The sequence below is a fragment of the Vicugna pacos genome, chromosome 30 (genome assembly GCF_048564905.1).
Source record: "Vicugna pacos chromosome 30, VicPac4, whole genome shotgun sequence".
NCBI classification, from domain to species: domain Eukaryota; kingdom Metazoa; phylum Chordata; class Mammalia; order Artiodactyla; family Camelidae; genus Vicugna; species Vicugna pacos.
In genome coordinates, this window is record NC_133016.1 from 26,226,871 (window position 1) to 26,245,633 (window position 18,763).

The 18,763-nt window shown below is 43.1% G+C and overlaps 1 protein-coding gene across 1 annotated transcript in view; it reads right to left on the bottom strand.

Moving 5' to 3' along the window:
• Window positions 1–5,771: 5,771 nt before the first annotated feature.
• LOC140690317 (trafficking protein particle complex subunit 9-like) overlaps window positions 5,772–18,763 on the bottom strand; it is a 103,785-nt gene continuing 90,793 nt past the window's right edge. The window contains exon 3 of the mRNA XM_072952020.1: window positions 5,772–6,298. Within this exon, the coding sequence (XP_072808121.1) occupies window positions 6,050–6,298 (249 nt within the window). The 3' untranslated portion in view covers window positions 5,772–6,049. The remainder of the gene's footprint in view (window positions 6,299–18,763) is intronic.

Genomic DNA, 18,763 nt, shown 5'->3' on the forward strand with positions numbered 1-18,763 from the left:
TTCCCTTCAAGCTAGGTGAAGGACGGCTTTCACACACACTTATTTCTCAGAACTGAGCATGTGGAGAGACGTTCGTTCATCCAGCACAAAGGGAACGGGTTGCAGGAGAAACCCTTATTCTGGTTTCTCAGTCTGTTTCCTAGTGCCGGTTTGAAGTGCCTGCCGTTTTCACTGTAAAACCGAGTTGGAGCTTGTACCTCCCAATATATATGTATGGTGTGGAGTTTGCAACTGAAAAGAAACTTTGTGTTCCCTTCAAGCTAGGTGAAGGACGGCTTTCACACACTTTTATCTCTCAGAAATGAGCATGTGGAGAGACGTTCGTTCATCCAGCACAAAGGGAACGGGTTGCAGGAGAAACCGTTACTCTGGTTTCTCAGTGTGTTTCCTTGTGCCGGTTTGAAGTGCCTGCCGTTTTCACTGTAAAACCGAGTTGGAGCTTGTACCTCCCCATATATATGTATGGAGTGGAGTTGGCAACTGAAAAGAAACTTTGTGTTTCCTTCAAGCTAGGTGAAGGACGGCTTTCACACACACTTATCTCTCAGAACTGAGCATGAGGAGAGACGTTCGTTCATCCAGCACAAAGGGAACGGGTTGCAGGAGAAACCCTTACTCTGGTTTCTCAGTCTGTTTCCTAGTGCCGGTTTGAAGTGCCTGCCGTTTTCACCGTAAAATCGAGTTGGAGCTTGTACCTCCCCATATATATGTATGGAGTGGAGTTTGCAACTGAAAAGAAACTTTGTGTTCCCTTCAAGCTAGGTGAAGGACGGCTTTCACACACACTTATCTCTCAGAACTGAGCATGTGGAGAGACGTTCATTCATCCAGCACAAAGGGAACGGGTTGCATGAGAAACCTTTACTCTGGTTTCTCAGTCTGTTTCCTAGTGCCGGTTTGAAGTGCCTGCCGTTTTCACTGTAAAACCGAGTTGGAGCTTGTACCTCCCCATATAAAGGTATGGAGTGGTGTTGGCAACTGAAAAGAAACTTTGTGTTCCCTTCAAGCTAGGTGAAGGACGGCTTTCACACACACATATCTCTCAGAACTGAGCATGTGGAGAGACGTTCGTTCATCCAGCTCAAAGGAACGGGTTGCAGGAGAAACCCTTACTCTGGTTTCTCAGTCTGTTTCCTAGTCCCGGTTTGAAGTACCTGCCTTTTTCACTATAAACCCGGGTTGGAGCTTGTACCACCCCATATATATGTATGGAGTGGAGTTTGCAACTGAAAAGAAACTTTGTGTTCCCTTCAAGCTAGGTGAAGGACGGCTTTCACACACACTTATCTCTCAGAACTGAGCATGTGGAGAGACGTTCGTTCATCCAGCACAAAGGGAACGGGTTGCAGGAGAAACCCTTACTCTGGTTTCTCAGTCTGTTTCCTAGTGCCGGTTTGAAGTGCCTGCCGTTTTCACTGTAAAACCGAGTTGGAGCTTGTTCCTCCCCATACATATGTATGGAGTGGAGTTTGCAACTGAAGAGAAACTATGTGTTCCCTTCAAGATAGGTGAAGTACGGCTTTCACACACACTTATCTCTCAGAACTGAGCATGTGGAGAAACGTTCGTTCATCCAGCACAAAGGGAACGGGTTGCAGGAGAAACCCTTACTCAGGTTTCTCAGTCTGTTTCCTAGTGCCGGTTTGAAGTCCCTCTGTTTTCACTGTAAAACCGAGTTGGATCTTGTACCTCCCCATATATATGTATGGAGTGGAATTTGCAACTGAAAAGAAACTTTGTGTTCCCTTCAAACTAGGTGAAGGACGGCTTTCACACACATTTATCTCTCAGAACTGAGCATGTGGAGAGACTTTCGTTCATCCAGCACAAAGGGAACGGATTGCAGGAGAAACCCTTACTCTGGTTTCTCAGTCTGTTTCCTAGTGCCGGTTTGACGTGCCTGCCGTTTTCACTGTAAAACCGAGTTGGAGCTTGTACCTCCCCATATATATGTATGGAGTGGAGTTGGCAACTGAAAAGAAACTTTGTGTTCCCGGCAAGCTAGGTGAAGGACGGCTTTCACACACACTTATCTCTCAGAACTGAGCATGTGGAGAGACGTTCGTTCATTCAGCACAAAGGGAACGGGTTGCAGGAGAAACCCTTACTCTGGTTTCTCAGTCTGTTTCCTAGTGCCGGTTTGAAGTCCCTCCGGTTTCACTGTAAAACCGAGTTGGAGCTTGGACCTCCCCATATATATGTATGGAGTGGAGTTGGCAACTGAAAAGAAACTTTGTGTTCCCTTCAAGCTAGGTGAAGGACAGCTTTCACACACACTTATCTCTCAGAACTGAGCATGTGGAGAGACGTTCGTTCATCCAGCACAAAGGGAACGGGTTGCAGGAGAAACCCTTACTCTGGTTTCTCAGTCTGTTTCCTAGTGCCGGTTTGAAGTGCCTGCCGTTTTCACTGTAAAACCGAGTTAGACTTGTACCTCCCCATATATATGTATGGAGTGGAGTTTGCAACTGAAAAGAAACTTTGTGTTCCCTTCAAGCTAGGTGAAGGACGGCTTTCACACACACTTATCTCTCAGAACTGAGCAACTGGAGAGACGTTCGTTCATCCAGCACAAAGGGAACGGGTTGCAGGAGAAACCCTTTCTCTGGTTTCTCAGTCTGTTTCCTAGTGCCGGTTTGAAGTGCCTGCCGTTTTCACTGTAAAACCGAGTTGGAGCTTGTACCTCCCCATATATATGTATGGAGTGGAGTTTGCATTTGAAAAGAAACATTGTGTTCCCTTCAAGCTAGGTGAAGGACGGCTTTCACACACACTTATCTCTCAGAACTGAGCATGTGGAGAGACGTTCGTTCATCCAGCACAAAGGGAACGGGTTGCAGGAGAAACCCTTACTCTGGTTTCTCAGTCTGTTTCCTAGTGCCGGGTTGAAGTGCCTGCCGTTTTCACTGTAAAACCGAGTTGGAGCTTGTACCTCCCCATATATATGTATGGAGTGGAGTTGGCAACTGAAAAGAAACTTTGTGTTCCCTTCAAGCTAGGTGAAGGACGGCTTCCACACACACTAATCTCTCAGAACTGAGCATGTGGAGAGACGTTCGTTCATCCAGCACAAAGGGAACGGGTTGCAGGAGAAACCCTTACTCTGGTTTCTCAGTCTGTTTCCTAGTGCCGGTTTGAAGTGCCTGCCGTTTTCACTGTAAAACCGAGTTGGAGCTTGTACCTCCCCATATATATGTATGGAGAGGAGTTTGCAACTGAAAAGAAACTTTGTGTTCCCTTCAAGCTAGGTGCAGGACGGCTTTCACACACACTTATCTCTCAGAACTGAGCATGTGGAGATACTTTCGTTCATCCAGCACAAAGGGAACGGGTTGCAGGAGAAACACTGACTCTGGTTTCTCAGTCTGTTTCCTAGTGCCGGTTTGAAGTGCCTGCCGTTTTCACTGTAAAACCGAGTTGGAGGTTGTTCCTCCCCATATATATGTATGGACAATATGCCGACACAAAAGAAGAGATTGTAGTAAAGATGAAGTGGCTGAAATCAATGTCCGTAAAACCTAGCTAAGTTTCCTAAATGTCCCAACTTAACTAACCACAGGTTGCCGCATCAAGAATGGGGCAAATAGTACCTTGTGGATTTTTTTTTAATAAATAAATAATGATCCACTTCCTACCACCGGCTATTATGATAATACTGATTATAATTTCTTACAACAAATAGTGTAGAAATCATTATTTCTACTTGATTCAAACCACTTCTTCTATAAAATTTGAATCTTTTTTCTTCAGACGGATTTTTGCCATTTGACCTAGTGATAAAATTTTCAACTGGCTTTTATTAAAAATATTCACCATAGTGAGAGTTTATTACATCAACTATTCCTTTATGGGAATCCCTTGTGCCTTGTCACTGTCTTTCATAATATTTCCTGTGGAAAATTCAATCCTTCATTCAGGAAAATGCTGAGCAATATTTCTCATGGAAATCCGTCCTAAACTGCAACCCAAGAAAATGAAATTGACACTGAGCAGCCCGTGAAGCCGGCAGACACATGCAGTGCACTGTTGTGTTCCCGCCTCGAATTTCTGTAACCAGCAGGAAAATTTGTATCTCAAGAAATAGACATAAACTATTTTCAGGACCTCAGCACACAGTTTCCCTTTCAGGGTTTAGTGTGCTTCCATTTAATTCTATGAGAAATGTTTAAAACAACAGAACAACAGCTGAGATAGGTTTTAAAATAACTTTTATTTCAGTGAAAATATAGCCAACTGACTGTTATCATTTTTACTTTATTTGATCTCACTCTCTTACTTTACCTTCCCAACCTCCTCCACAAAATGATGGTGAACATCCCCTCCTGGGTCAGAAATCTAAGTAGAAATTACCAATCACATTGAGGTGTGCTTTGTTGTTTTATTTTTCAAAACAACCAAGTTTCATTCATATGATTTAATAATTAAGATCAGAAACAAAGTCTACTCAATAAATGGTAGACAACACATGTCGTCATAGCTGCTCATCAGGTTTGGCCCCACGTTACACACTTTTACATGGACATGTGCCATGTGCTGTCATGGGAAACGGTGAGTGGGGACAGGGCCTCTGCTCTCACAGGGCACACAGCCTGGTGGGGCAGTCGGTGTTCAATCATTGCCCTTTTCTCTTTAATATACTTACAAATTATGGGAAATGCTATTTAAAAAGAACAAAATGAGTCAATGAAAGTGAAAAATACAAGGACAGTATTTAGGCTGAGGGAAGACAGGGAATCTCTTTGAAGATCTGACACTCCACTGAGACCCAAAGGACAACTCTGGCACTGAAGGTGAAGGGCAGGGACACACTGATAAAGGGCTGAAATCCAGAATATACCAAAATTTCTTTACACTCAACAAGAAGGATGAATAACCTGATTAAAAAATGAGCAAAATGCCTGAACACACACCTCATCAAAGAAGAAATCTGGATGCCAAAGAAGCCTTTGGAAAGATGCTCCACAGCACCTGTCATCAAGGGGATGCAGACTGAAACAGCGAGATACCACTGCACACCTGTCAGAACTGCCAAAATGCAGAACACTGACAGCACCGAATGCTGGTGAGGATGTGGAGCACCAGAAATTATAATGCATTGTTGGTGGGAATGAAAAATGGCCCAGGTACTTTGGAAGACGTTCTGGCAATTTTTTACAGAGCTAGACGTAATTCTAACATATGATCCGTCAACTGTGCTCCTTGGTGTTTACTCGATGAAATGGAAACTTATGTTCACACACAAATCTGCATACAGATGTTAATAGCAGCTTTATTCATACTCAACAGGATTCAGAAGCAACTAAGCTCTTCTTCAGTAGGTGAATGGATAAATAAACTGTGGTCCCGCCAGAAAATGGACTATTATTTGGTGCTAAAATGAAATGAGTTATCAAGGAATGGAAAGACATGGAGGAACCTTAAATGCATATTACCAAGTGAAAGAAGCCAATCTGGGAAGTTTCAGCAACTGTCTGATTCCAACTGTATGGTGTTCTGGGAAAGGGAAAAACACAGAGACTGAAAGATCAGTGGCTGCCAGAGGCTAGAGGGGAAAGAGCAATGAATGAGGTGCAGCACGGAGCATTTTAAGGTCACTAAGACACACGACTCTGTATGATGCTGTGATGGTGGATACATGTCATTGTACATCTGTCCAAAACCACAGAGTGCACAACACAATGTGTAAATCCTAGTGTCAACTATGGGCTATGGGTGATGATGACATGTCAGTGTAGGTTCACCCATTGTCACAAATGTACACTCTGGTGCAGGTGTCAATATTGAGGAGGCTGTGGGGGCAAACTGCAGTTCATACACCCAATCCAGCCCCAGCCACCGCTGTTAATAAAGCTCTATGGGTGTGTGGACTATCTGGCTGTTCTGGCATCTAAACAGTAGAGCTGAGCAGCTGCACCAGAGATCAGGAGGTTTTCAGACCCTGAAATATTTACCCCCAAGCCCTTGAAAGGAAAAGTCTGCTGAGCCCTGTTCTAAATGAATCAAGATTCACCCTGATGAGGCAGGACAGCAGGGCCCAAACCAGGCATGGTTAATGGGGCTGAAGCAATGTTTTAGTTCCAACACATTTGCTGAAGTCCTGCAAGTCCAGTGACAGACTGTAGCCAGGAAGCGTCTGCAGGAGGAGTCGGGAGCAGGCCTTCCCGCCAGGCTCCGGGATGCCGGGGGCCGCGTGCCGCACGGGGGCCACCCGCTTGAAGAAGGTGGACTTGCAGTGGAAGCCGATCAACTCGTAGAGCTCGCAGAGGATGCTGCACGGCTGAATTTTCTCCTCAGAACGCTGAAGCACAGGGAGAAAAGCAACAAGCATCTGAATGAAACACGTAAGTGAAAAAAGACCCATAAAAATGGTTTTCCCTTAAAACAGAGACCCGATGACACAGGAAGGAAGAGGAAGGCTGACTTAGTGCACTGATGGGACCGGATGCAGAAACGCAGGGAAGCAGCACTGTGCAGACACTCCAGACCCCCTCTGGGCCCCACCTCTCCGCATTCCACCTGTCCCTTTACTAGAAAAGCCCGTATTCCCTGAAATAGAGGAATCTGCTACCTAAACATGGGACACAGAGAAGGGAAAGAGGAAAAGGAAGGGAAAGTAAAGGAACAACAGTTCATCTAGACCCTAGGGTCTGGGCGGGACTTTCACCAAACACACAACTTCTCAAAGCACAGAGCGCACAGGGAGAGGCTGACAGAGTGACTGCGACTTCTGCTCCTAAAGCACCCAGCTACCTGTCAGCACACGCTGCGCCCATTACTGAATCATTACAATCATCTCAGAAACAACTACTACCCCGGCTCACAGGCAAGGAAATCTGAAACTCGGGGAGGAATTATTATCATCCTGGACAAAGTCCCACAGCCCAGTAGTCTCAGAGCCTCCGGCAGACCCTGGGCTAAAATGCTCCTCATCACCACGGGCCCTGAGACTCAGGCTGAGGCCACGTCAGGTCTGCACGGGCCCAGAGCACAGTCTGTGGGACAGGGAATGCTCCCACTCGAAGTGCCAGGTCAAGGCCCTCAGGAACTTGTGTAATGAAACCAAATCCCCAAACTCATTTCCAACCCACTGCCCTGTCCGGGAGGACTGCTCGGCACAACTGCGCTGTCACCTGTGCACAGGCTGAGCAAGGGGCCCAGACAGTGATGTGACATCCCAGTGGAAGTGGCTCGGAGACCACTTCATCACAGGACAGATTCTCCCGGCTTCCAACGTTAACTCTCCATTCCATTTCCAACTGGAAAGTAAGTTTAGACTTGTTTTCCTCTCTTAGAAACAAAGAGAGCGGTAACATCAGAGGGAAACTCAAGACTGAGGAAGAGTCTCCTGGTCATTTGCAAGGATAGGCCGGGGAGGGAACAGAGACAGGGATCAGAAAGACCCGTGTTCCAGTCCAAAGTCTGCACGTCACTCGCTTTGACAGTTTCCTTTTTAATACAGGTGATAAAATCTAATTATGATTTTTGGGAAAACTAAATGAAATAACGTATTCCACTAGCATAGGTGTAAAATCCTCCATGAGTGTTCCAGAAATGGACGTGATCGTGGTTAGTTACTGTCTGCCAATTCTTGTGTTCTCAGCTCACATCACCCAACCAGAGATGTGCGAGAGAATGCCTCACCAGCCAGCAGCCTTCTCCAACTTGGAAACTTACAGTGTCCGAAGAGCAGGCAGTGTTGGATGCTTTGCGGCACTCTGGAGGTAGCACTCCAGTGATGACTTTAAAAAGCTGGGGAGAATTTAGGGGACCATACAGTTCAAATACAGAGTACTCATTCCATGTCTACAAATATTCATCTCTAGCCATGATGATTAAGAGAGGAAATACATATTCAAACATACATCATTTTCCCACATAAGTGCATCAAAACAATTTGGAAAGAGTGTAACTTTCTTCTCTAGATCACACAGCGGGGATTACAAGGTTTGTACTGACAGCCCTACTTGTAAATCATCTGCAAACGTAACTGGGTCCACTATCAGTCATCATAATTTGAAGGGAATGTTAGAAAAGAAAAAAGCCAAGCTAATACTCTCCAATCTTTTGTTTGGTTACGATGTCACAGAGGAGATGGACAGCTCAATAAGGAACCACTCTGCCGTGATCACGGAGCCGGGGAGCGGGATGTGCGGCAAGATGTATGACGCAGCCGCAACTGTGCCCATGATTCTAGGCAGGTACCCAAAGTCACCTTGACAAGGTGTGAAACGTTTATGCCCACGTCCTCATAACCTGACATGTATTAAGGAGAAATGGAAACTTATAAACAGCCAATACCCTTGGTGGATACACCGTCCAAAGAGCAAAGTCACAGTTTGACAACTGGCCATCCTGGTACCTTGGGATTCATTCTTGAAGAACCTTAAAAACCACTCCTCTGTCCTCAAGAAGTGCTGCCTACTAGTCCTATCTTTGGCTCATGGATACCACATGTTGAAGTGAACTTCAATGTCTGCACAGATTTGACTGTCTTTCTCCAGGTTCACTTGTCCATTCTGAAGAGGCCTGAGTTAAGTCCAAATTCCTTAAGATTAATTCCCTCCAGTGACAACTCAACGAGCCTGTAATTACAAGCCAACTGAACAGGACTGTCCTCAGCGAAAAATGTCACCAACCCTTCACTGCTTTCTTAAACTCCTCTCCTGGTTAATTGCAACATACTAACACCACCCTCCACCAAGTTCCCCAACTATGTCAAATAGAAAGTAAGGTCCATAAAAGAGGAGACAACTCCATAGTCACCTTTGAATTCCTAGCATAAAGTAATGTCAATAAATAGAACTATGATTATGGCTTCTTTCCTTTAAAACCTTTCTGGTTATTTAAATGAGACCATGGAAGGGAGGTATTTGAGTCCAGTATCTTGATCCAGAAGACTCTGGAGGCCTTTTTCAGAATGGCTGTCCACTGATTCATTCAAAACACACCTTCTCTTTCCGGGAGGAGCTGTGATTTTCTGCCATGGGTTTGTGGTCACTCTCATGCCAGAACAGCTTTAAACTAAATCCTTACTTTGGATATGTTATTTTTTCCCGCTTCCAAAAAATTTTACTTTCCTTACTTCCTTGCCTTGAGGAATGCTTTTATTCTTTTCTTTCTAATTCAACCTTTTATAAAGCAGGATTCTCAGGATGTGCTTGGCCTTATATAAGAACAGCCATCCAACTCCCAGTGTGAGAGGCCACAGGCTCACCTCCTGCCCTCCTGCCAGGGCAACTGAAACTCAGTTCAGGAGCCAACCGGCACCCCAGGGCTTCTGAGGCTCACGTATCTCCCAGAATCCCTGCTTTCTGGTTTGTCTTGGCTTCTGAGAATTTCCCCTCACTTTCTTGACAATTAGCTGTGCAGCTTGAAAGATGAGGAAGGAAGGTTTTATTTCTTAATCAGAATTTAAAGGAACTTATGTAATGAAGCTTTTCACGAGTTTCTAGATCCCTCCATTGCTGAGACAGAAAACACACAAGATATTTTCTAAATTTAGCTATCATGTGCATTTTTTCTTTGCTTTTGTTTTGTTAACTGCTAATAGACATTTTTTAATTAAAAAATAAAATAAGGTCCCAAATAAGATAGAAAATTGAAGGGGCAAACAAAATTAAAGAGCAAAGACAGAAAAATGATAAGTACTCTACAAAGTTAATAGAATAAATACACTATGGATCAGACCAGCAATTCTCAGTAACAGCTAATTGAAACCTGACCATGAGGTAAAACGTCTCTCCTGTCAGGAGATGACCAACAGAAAATAGAATTAAATCAACAACCTAAAATTCTAAGTCTGGCGGGGTATAGAAGTCTACCAGCTAAGTATGTCTTCTTCTGGAAAAGAGGGAGACTCACCAGCTCTTTTCTGTGGAGCCTGAGCCCAGGGGAGGACAGTGAAGTGTGTTCTGTAAGTACCCAGTTAGCAAAGTGAGTGATGAATAAAGAGATGTGAGCTTTGATGAGAGATGATACTACTATTCACTTGTCCTGTAAAGTATGTCTTCGCGTTCAGAGATCAATATCTCAGCAGGAAAATGCACAGCCCGGGACCAGACCACTTCTGTGATTGTGACACTGCACTTAGATGTCTCAAGGGCACCTCCAACTCCACCTGCAAAGAGCTAACTTCACGGTGTTCCTCCCATAGCCATCCTGCCCAGGGCCCTTGGTCGGGGGCAAGGTCTCCCTGCCTCTCCCAGCTCAGGCCAATCACTCACAGATGTGACAAGACCCCTCCTTCAGGGGCAAATTTCCTCAGTCAACGAGATCCACCACCCACACCTGTCCTACCAGGTACTCACTGGCACTCCCTCAGCACTCACTCTGTGCTGGGGACCATGCTGCACACTGTGCACACGTTATCTCACTGGATCTACACAGCAGTCCTGGGAGTTCGGTACATCACTGCTTCTATTGATTAGATAAATTGTTTCACTTCCTTGGGTGTGTCATCCAAAGTGACACGGCTACTGAGCCACAAACCTGGGACTGAAAATCACTTGAAAATTGAACACTGCTACACCTCGCAGCCACCCTACTCTGACTCATCACATCACCTCCTGCCGAGCCTTCTAAATGTTTCTAAGCATTCTACAAGACAAAAGTGATCTACGAGAGCATCGCACTAGCCTACTTAAAATCTGTCAATGACGGTCCACTGCTCTTAGGAGAAAGCCCCACCGGGCCTGAGCACAGCCCAACTGCCCGGCATCTGCTTTCCCTGCGCGGCCGCGCCGCCTCACCCACCATGCAGCTCTACACGTGCAGCGTCCAGGACAGGGATGCTGACTCCGTACAACCCGGGGCTCGTCTCACTCAAACAATGATCACCCTCTTCAGTGGTTACCTTCTTCAATACTGAATCTCAGAAAAATATTTTCTCTGGATGAATCAATATCTTTTTCCTTACAACTTCCCATCATTGATAATGAGCTCCCCCCAAAAGAGAGAAGACCTAATCCTCAGTCTCCTTATCTGTAAAGTGCAAATAACAGGGAAATATGAGAGGTTTTATTAGAAGTAATATTCATGTGAGGCTGAGGGACAATTCCCAACATACAGTAAGTACTCAATATGTGCTTACTTAATATTAATAAGAATAGATTACATTCCAGCAACCTTAAATCAATGCTTTATGGCTTTGTCTAAAAGACTACCGACAAACTGTTGGACGAACTGTTTTGAGCAGATCAGCACAAGTGTACTGGGCGAGGTAAGCGCTGACTCCAGTTACAGCTGCAACCAACCAGCACTACGGGGCGGGAGCAGTTTGCTCAAACTCTTACATGTTGCTTGAGCATTTAGTTGTAGTTATTGAATAAAGACAGGTATTATTGACTCAAAGCTCCTGAAACATAAATCTTCAAAGATTGATGCAAATTATGTTTCAAGTACAACACTCTCACTAGAAATTACTTGAAAATTATAGTCTTAGCTCCTCCGCACATCAAAACAGCATTTTCCTAATGTATCTGACTATGTACTCTGAAAGGATTGTTTAAAAGAAATTAAGATGAAGCCATCCTGAATAAGATCTCAGTATCATCTACACAAACCCCACCCAAAGGTCTCATTTCTCACTTCCACATAGGTGTTCAGATGGCTTAAGCTGGGTCTTGGTTTCTTATGACACGGGGGTGGGAAGAATTGTGGATAGATCAATGTAGCAAATATAAACCTAGGGTATTTGCTATGTAGGAATCCTAGAAATAAATAAATTGATATATATAGTCCCACCCTTATGAAGCTAAGCCGTTCCATTTACAACTGCATAAAAAATAAAATGAGAGATACATTTAACAAAAGTTTACAAGATTTGTACATTGAATATTTTGAAGTATCACCAAAAAAAATTTAAAATATCTTCATATATGGAAGGCATCCCATGATCATGCAATGGTAGAAAATATTGTTAAAAATGTTAAGACTTCCCAAAGTAATCTACATATTTAATGGAATCCCTATCAAAATTCCAGCTGACTTCTTTGCAAAAATTGAAAAACTGATCCCAAAATTCATATTGAAAGCAAGGGACCCAGGTCAGCCAAAACAATCTTGAAAAAGAAGAGCAAATTTGGAGGACTCACTCAAAGGTTACAGCAAATCTATAGCACTCAAGTCATTATGCTTCTGTCATAAGTTTGGATGCAGAAATCTATGAGACACAATAAAAAATGCTGGGGGGAAACTTACATTTACAGTCAGTTTTCCAGAAATGTGCCAACAACACTCCATTGAAAGTATAGTCTATCCAACAAATGGAGCAGAGACACCTGGGTATCTGAAGGCAAAAGAATGAATCTGGAATCTGGACCCCGTATTTTATATAACAAATATTAATTCAAAATGGATCACAGACAGAAACGTAAAAACTAAATATATGAACTTTCTAAAAGAAGACATAGTATGAATCTTTGTGGTCATAGGATAGGCTATGGCTTCCTAGATACAATACCAAGAGCACAAGTGATAAAACAAAATAGATAAAATGGACTTCATCAAATTAAAATCATTTGTTACAAAGGACAACATCAAGAGTGTGAAATGAAAGGGGAAAGGGGTAGCTCAAATGATAGAGTGCGTGCTAAGGAAGAAAAACAAAATGAATAAATCTAATTACCTCCCCTATAAAGAAATTGTTTTAATGTTTAAAAAAATTAAAGTGAAATGACAATCTGCAGAATAGGAGAAAAATCTTGCAAAGCATATATCTAATAAGAGACTAGTATCCAGGATATAAAACAAATGCTTACAACTGAACAATACAAAGAAAATCGACCCAATTTTTTAATTTGCCAAGGATTTAAATAGATACACAATTGGCCAATAAGCATCTGAAAAGATGGTCAGCATCACTAGCGAAATCATAATCAAAATGAGATCTCATTTTAAACTCACTAGGATGGTTATAATCAAAACATGGACAATAACAAGTGTCAATCAGGAGGCAGAGAAATGGATACCCTCAATATGCAGCCGTTGGAAAGGGGCAATGGTGCAGCTTCTTTGGAAGAGCCCGATGTTTCCTCAAAAGGTTAGAGTTATGTGGCTGAGCAATTCCACTCCTACATGTAGAGTCATCCTTCAGTGTCCTCGGGGGGTTGGTTTCAGGAACCCCCCACCCTGGATACCATAATCCAAGGATGATCAAGTCCCTTTGCAATCAGCCATCTGGATCCATGAAGTGGAAACTACAGATATGGTGGGCCAACTGTACAGCCAACAGAATGGAAATGTATTCTCACAAAAACTTGCACATCAATATTCATAGCAGTATCATTCAGAGTAGCTAAAAGTCACTAAAAATATCCATCCATCAATGAATGGATAAACAAAATTACCAAGAATAGTCCCACAAACTTTTGGTAATTGAATCTTTGACAAAGGAGGTGAGAACATACAATTGAGCAAAGACAGCCTCTTCAGCAAATGGTGCAGGGAAAACTGCACAGCTGCATGTAAATCAATGAAGTTAGACTACCCCCTCACAACATACAAAAAAATGAATTCAAAATGGCTTAAAGACTTAAAATTGTAGACAAGACACTATAAACCTCTTAGAAGAAGACATAGGCAAAACATCTGACATATATCTCAAAAATATTTTCCAAGAGCAGTCTACTCAAGCAATAGAAATACAAGCAAAAATATACAAGTGGGTTCTAATTAAACTTACAAGCTTTTGCACAGAAAAGAAAACAAAAATTAAAGCAAAAAGACAACCTATGGAGTGGGAGAAAATAGTTGCATTAAATGAAAGTGACAAGGGCTTAATTCCCAGAAAATGTAAACAGCTTTTACACTTGATAAAAAAGAAAAACAAACAATTCAATCCAAAAATGGGCAGAAGACCTAAAGAAACATTTCTCCAATGAAGACATACAAATGGCCAATAGGCACATGAAAAAATGCTCAATAACATTATCAGAGAAATGCAAATCAAAACTGCAAACAAGTATCACCTTTCACCAGTCAGAATAGCCATCATTCAGAAGTTCATAGACACTAAATGCTGGAGAGGCTGTGGAGAATTGGGAACACTCCTACACTGTGGTGGGAATGCAGTTTGGTGGAGCCATTGTGGAAAACTGTATAGAGGTTCCTCAAAAGACAAAACCTTGGGGGCCCAGATGACACAGCAATCCCACTCCAGGGCATATATCCGAAAGGAAACGTAATTCAAAAAGACACTTTCACCCCAATGTTCACAGCAGCATTATTTACAATATCAAGACATGGAAACAACCTAAATGTCCACTGACAGACGACTGGATAAAGAGGTTGTAGTATATATGTCCAATAGACTACTATTCAGCAATAAAATAATAATAAAATAATGCCATTTGCAGCAATATGAATGGACCAGGAGAATGACATTCTAAGTGAAATAAGCCAGAAAGAGAAAGAAAAATACCATATGAGATCGCTCACATGTGGAATCTAAAACAAACAAAAAAAAAAACAAAAACAAAGGAACAAAAAGATAAACTTATCTACAGAACAGAAACAGACACAGAGACATAGAAACCAAACTATGGTTACCAGAGGGGAGAGGGTGTGGAATGAATAAATTGGGAGTTCAAGATTTGCAGATGCTGAGTATGTATACAATAAACAGCAAGTATATACTGTATAGCACAGGAGAATATATTTAATAACTTATAGTAACTTATGTTTAAAAAGAATATGAAAATGAATGCAGGTATGTTCCTATTTAACTGAAGTTTTGTGCTGTACACAAGAAACTGACGCAACACTATAAACTGACTAGACTTCAATGAAAATATTTTTAAATAGACCAAAAACGAAAAAAAAGGAAAAGGATATTATCAAACAAAAAGAATAATGTACTGATTCAGGCTACAATATGAATGAACTTTGAAAATTTATGCTAAAATAAGCCCGTCACAAAAGGGCAAATAGTGCCCTTTAAGGTGAACTGTATCTAAGCATTTATTGTACTACTCCTGTAAATTTTCCGGAGTTTTGAAGTCTATCAATATCAAAATAAAATGTATTATTCATTAAAAACTTAAAACCCTTCCTCACAGGAGGGCTTTAATTATTAAATGCAGAAAAGCATGTAAAACTCTTGGAACAACAATTTTCACGTCCACACACAGTCACTGCTGTCACTGCCACTCAGAGTGTGGTGCCAGCGCTGATGAGAGCTGCCTCCACTCGCTCCCCTGCAGACAGGAGTGAAGGCCTGAGCTTTGACAGGCAGGGTTTGCGTGAACCTGGGTCAGCCACAGCCACGTCCCAGACTCTGCGTTACCCAAATTTCTTATACAAACTGCAACATGTAATGTAAACACGCTAGAGGGATGTATCTTACAACACAGGGAATACAGACAATGTTTTACAGTAACTATAAATGGAGCATCTATTGTACACCTGAAACATATATTTTAAATCAGCTATGTCTTTATAAAAAATTAAAAAATAATTTAAAAATGTTATCCCTTTAATATTCAATTTGGTTTTTAATTAACTACTAAACAGCTTAGAATATATAAAAGCATTTAAGTGTGATGTTTGTTTACATATTTATTTACTTCAGCCTCCTGCTAAAAGAGAAACTAAACAATTTTTTAAACACAGCTTAACAACCATAACAACAAAAAGGCAAAACTGAGAGTGAAGAGAAAATGGAGATTCAATACTTAAATGAAACCAGGGGGAGGTAAACTCATAAAAATGGATTCCATGAAGTCAGGGCAAGTGTTAAAGGCCGACTAGAAATTCAGCTGTAAGATTCTTGGCAGCTAAAGCAAAAAGAAAAAGATGATGGGGCAGGTGGTAGAGCGTGTGCTTAGTGTGAACAGGGTCCTGGGTTCAAGCCCCAGGGCCTCCACTAACAGATAAATATACCTAATTACCTACCCCCCAAAAGAGCCCCAAAGAAAAGAAAAAGAGAAATTTCTTTCCAAAAAAATCCTGATATTAAATTTGGATTAAATACTTTAAAAATAAAAGGAAAATAGAAAAGATGAGTGACACTGTGAACAAAAACCCCAGCTGGGCTAACAAGCTAAGTCACAAATCTAAGTGTGATAAGTGTCGGTTTCCTGATCTAAGTTTTGCTGGGCTAACTCGTAAATCTGAAGTTCAGTGTCAGTTTACTGGGCTAACAAGCTAACTCGTAAATCCAAGGTCAACAATTGTCAGTAACGTGATCTGTTCCAAATTGATAAGCTTCAGTGTACTGATTCCTTGCTTTTTGTTGTTTGAGCCTTATTGGCTAAAAGCCCCATACTTGTAATTAACCCTATAAAACCTCATGTGCACGTCTTGGATGTGCTCAGGGCTTGGGAACAGAAGCCCCTCTGAGCCCGCTGGCATAATAAATCTCAGTACTCCCACCCTCTGAGTGCTGCTTATTTCTTGGCTGGCCTGTTGTTTCCGTAACAACACAAGCGATAATGCCCGTGAGATAAATCTGCGATGGCTGCTGGCAGGTCCCCATGTCTCATGTGGGAAAATCTGAAACATATTTCTCACCACTCAGAGTCATCCTCAGCCCACCCCACATCTCCCGCTGTTAAATGCAGGAACACAGGCAGGGCCCGGCCTTTGCTCTCTCTGTGTCATCACAGTGAGACAGGATGGAAGGGGGCAGAGCAAGCCATTCAAGAAAGACCACAGCAATTAACATCAAAATGGTGAAGAATTCAACCCCCAATAGGTCTTGAGGCTCAGGATGAAGAGATTTAACTTCTAGTAGATCCTGAGCTTCATTATACACCCATTGTAATAGTAACATGGTGAATAACACGGCCCCAGGCACCATGGCAGTCACAAGGCTAGCCACAAAAGGTCAAAGGGTGGAAAATGGCCAACTCCCTGGAATCCCAGCCCCTTGCCCTAAGGCTGGTCCTTCTACTTATTAGTATATGAAACCACGAAGCCCAAGAAAAGGAGCAACACAGAGCCACATCCCAGGAACCCCTCTCTCTACCTCTTCGGAGAAGGCCCACACTATTTCTGTGGAGTGTGTGCCTACTTTTAATCTGAGCATCAAACCCCCATACTTCGTGACGTTTCTCATGCCTGTCAATGTATCTCTCTGAATAAATCTACCTTTACTCAACACTGGCTTGTTCTTGAATTCTTTACTGCATGAAGCCAAGGAACAAAATCTGGTGGGGCACATCCCAGGGGCTCAACGGAAGCCTGGGACACAGCCCTTCTCATGCCCCACATATTTTTTCTTGTATCAACAGGACTGGGATGTGAAGTGAGGTCTGAGACCCCAGCTAAGGGACAGAAGCAGCCTCCAGGTCTCCAATTGGTGGGCAGCCTCTCCCCCATCCGGGGCCATGGGGTCTGCCTGGTTCTCTGTGTTTTTTTGTTGTGCTGACTCCCCAGTCAGAGAGATTTCTCCTTAGGCCTGGCTCCACAAAACCCTTCTCTCCAAAATACAAGCACATTATGTCACAATCCTCTTGTTCAACCATGAATTGTTCAGCCAACTTTTTCCTTCCCCAGTTAAGTACATAAATGTCCTCCCTGCCATCCCACCACTTCTTTCTTTTTGAGAACTCTGCACTCCCCACACACCATCCTGAACGCAGGTGCCTTGCTGGCTGGGACCGAGATGTTTCAGTCTCAAACATCCTGAGTCCTTTCTCTTTCCACTTTCTAACTTAAAAAGGCCTTCCTGTGTCTCCCACCGCTCTGATTCTGAACGTCAAAAAATGCTCAGGTTACATTCACTCTGTGAATACCTCCCAGGTTTTGGCTAGGTTTCCTTCCCAAGATCTTCATTAAGGAGCTGCATCAAGAAGTTTAAAGGGGCTATTCTTACATTTGAGTGGAGGAGCCTGCAAGAAATTTAAATGGCTTTGAAGAGAGAGTTAACCAGGGACAGAGAGGTCGCAGGTCCTAGTCAACAGTGTCATGAGGCAAAATGTTCTTCAAAGGCTCAGAGTGGCTTCTGAACACGGAGTCGGCAGGGAGGAGGTGACAGGCAGTGAGTGGGGTGAGAGACACAGGGTACGGTCCCCCAGCAGGGGAAGAATTGGTTATTTTCTAGTTTTCCAATTTCTTACTACCTTTTTCTCTTATTGCCACATACCATTTCCTACGAATTAAGCATATCAATGTCAGTCATTTGGGCCACTTGGGAGAAGCTGCACGATGCCATTCACAGGGCTGGGACATGACAGCCACACCAGTCTAGGTTGAAAGACCAGTGGGGGTATTTCCATGGTAATCACGGGCATGCAGCAAACTCCCCAGCTTCAATGACCTCCTCTCAAAGTTGGAGCCAATAAAACTACCAAGCAAAATGCGTGATGATTCTGGCCAACATCTGTTTATTAGTTAAGTGCCTGTGACACCTGCCACTTAATAGGGAATGAGTACGATCAACGAGGCCCTGTCTACCTGGCCACACGCGCCCTGCCTTCCTGCCTTGGTGCAGCAGCACAGCTTGTTTAGCTGAGATGAGCGCCCCCAGAGCAGCCCCGACGGGAAAGCTCCCAGCTCTGCACGGCCAGACATGTTCCTTTCCTTCTCAGAGCTGATCACAATTTGCTGTCGTCTGTTTTTATGTTTATCCCTTTTGTAACTGCCTCTCCTCCGGAGATTTTGCTCAAGCAGCACAGGACCAGGTGTGTCTTGTGGCCTGCCGGATATTCTGGGCTGGGAAACAGCCGAGCCCACATCTGGCTCTGGTGCTGAACGGAGAGAGCAGAAGGCCCAGGAGCCCATGCTGAACCGAGTCCCCTGCACACAAAATTATGGTCTGACT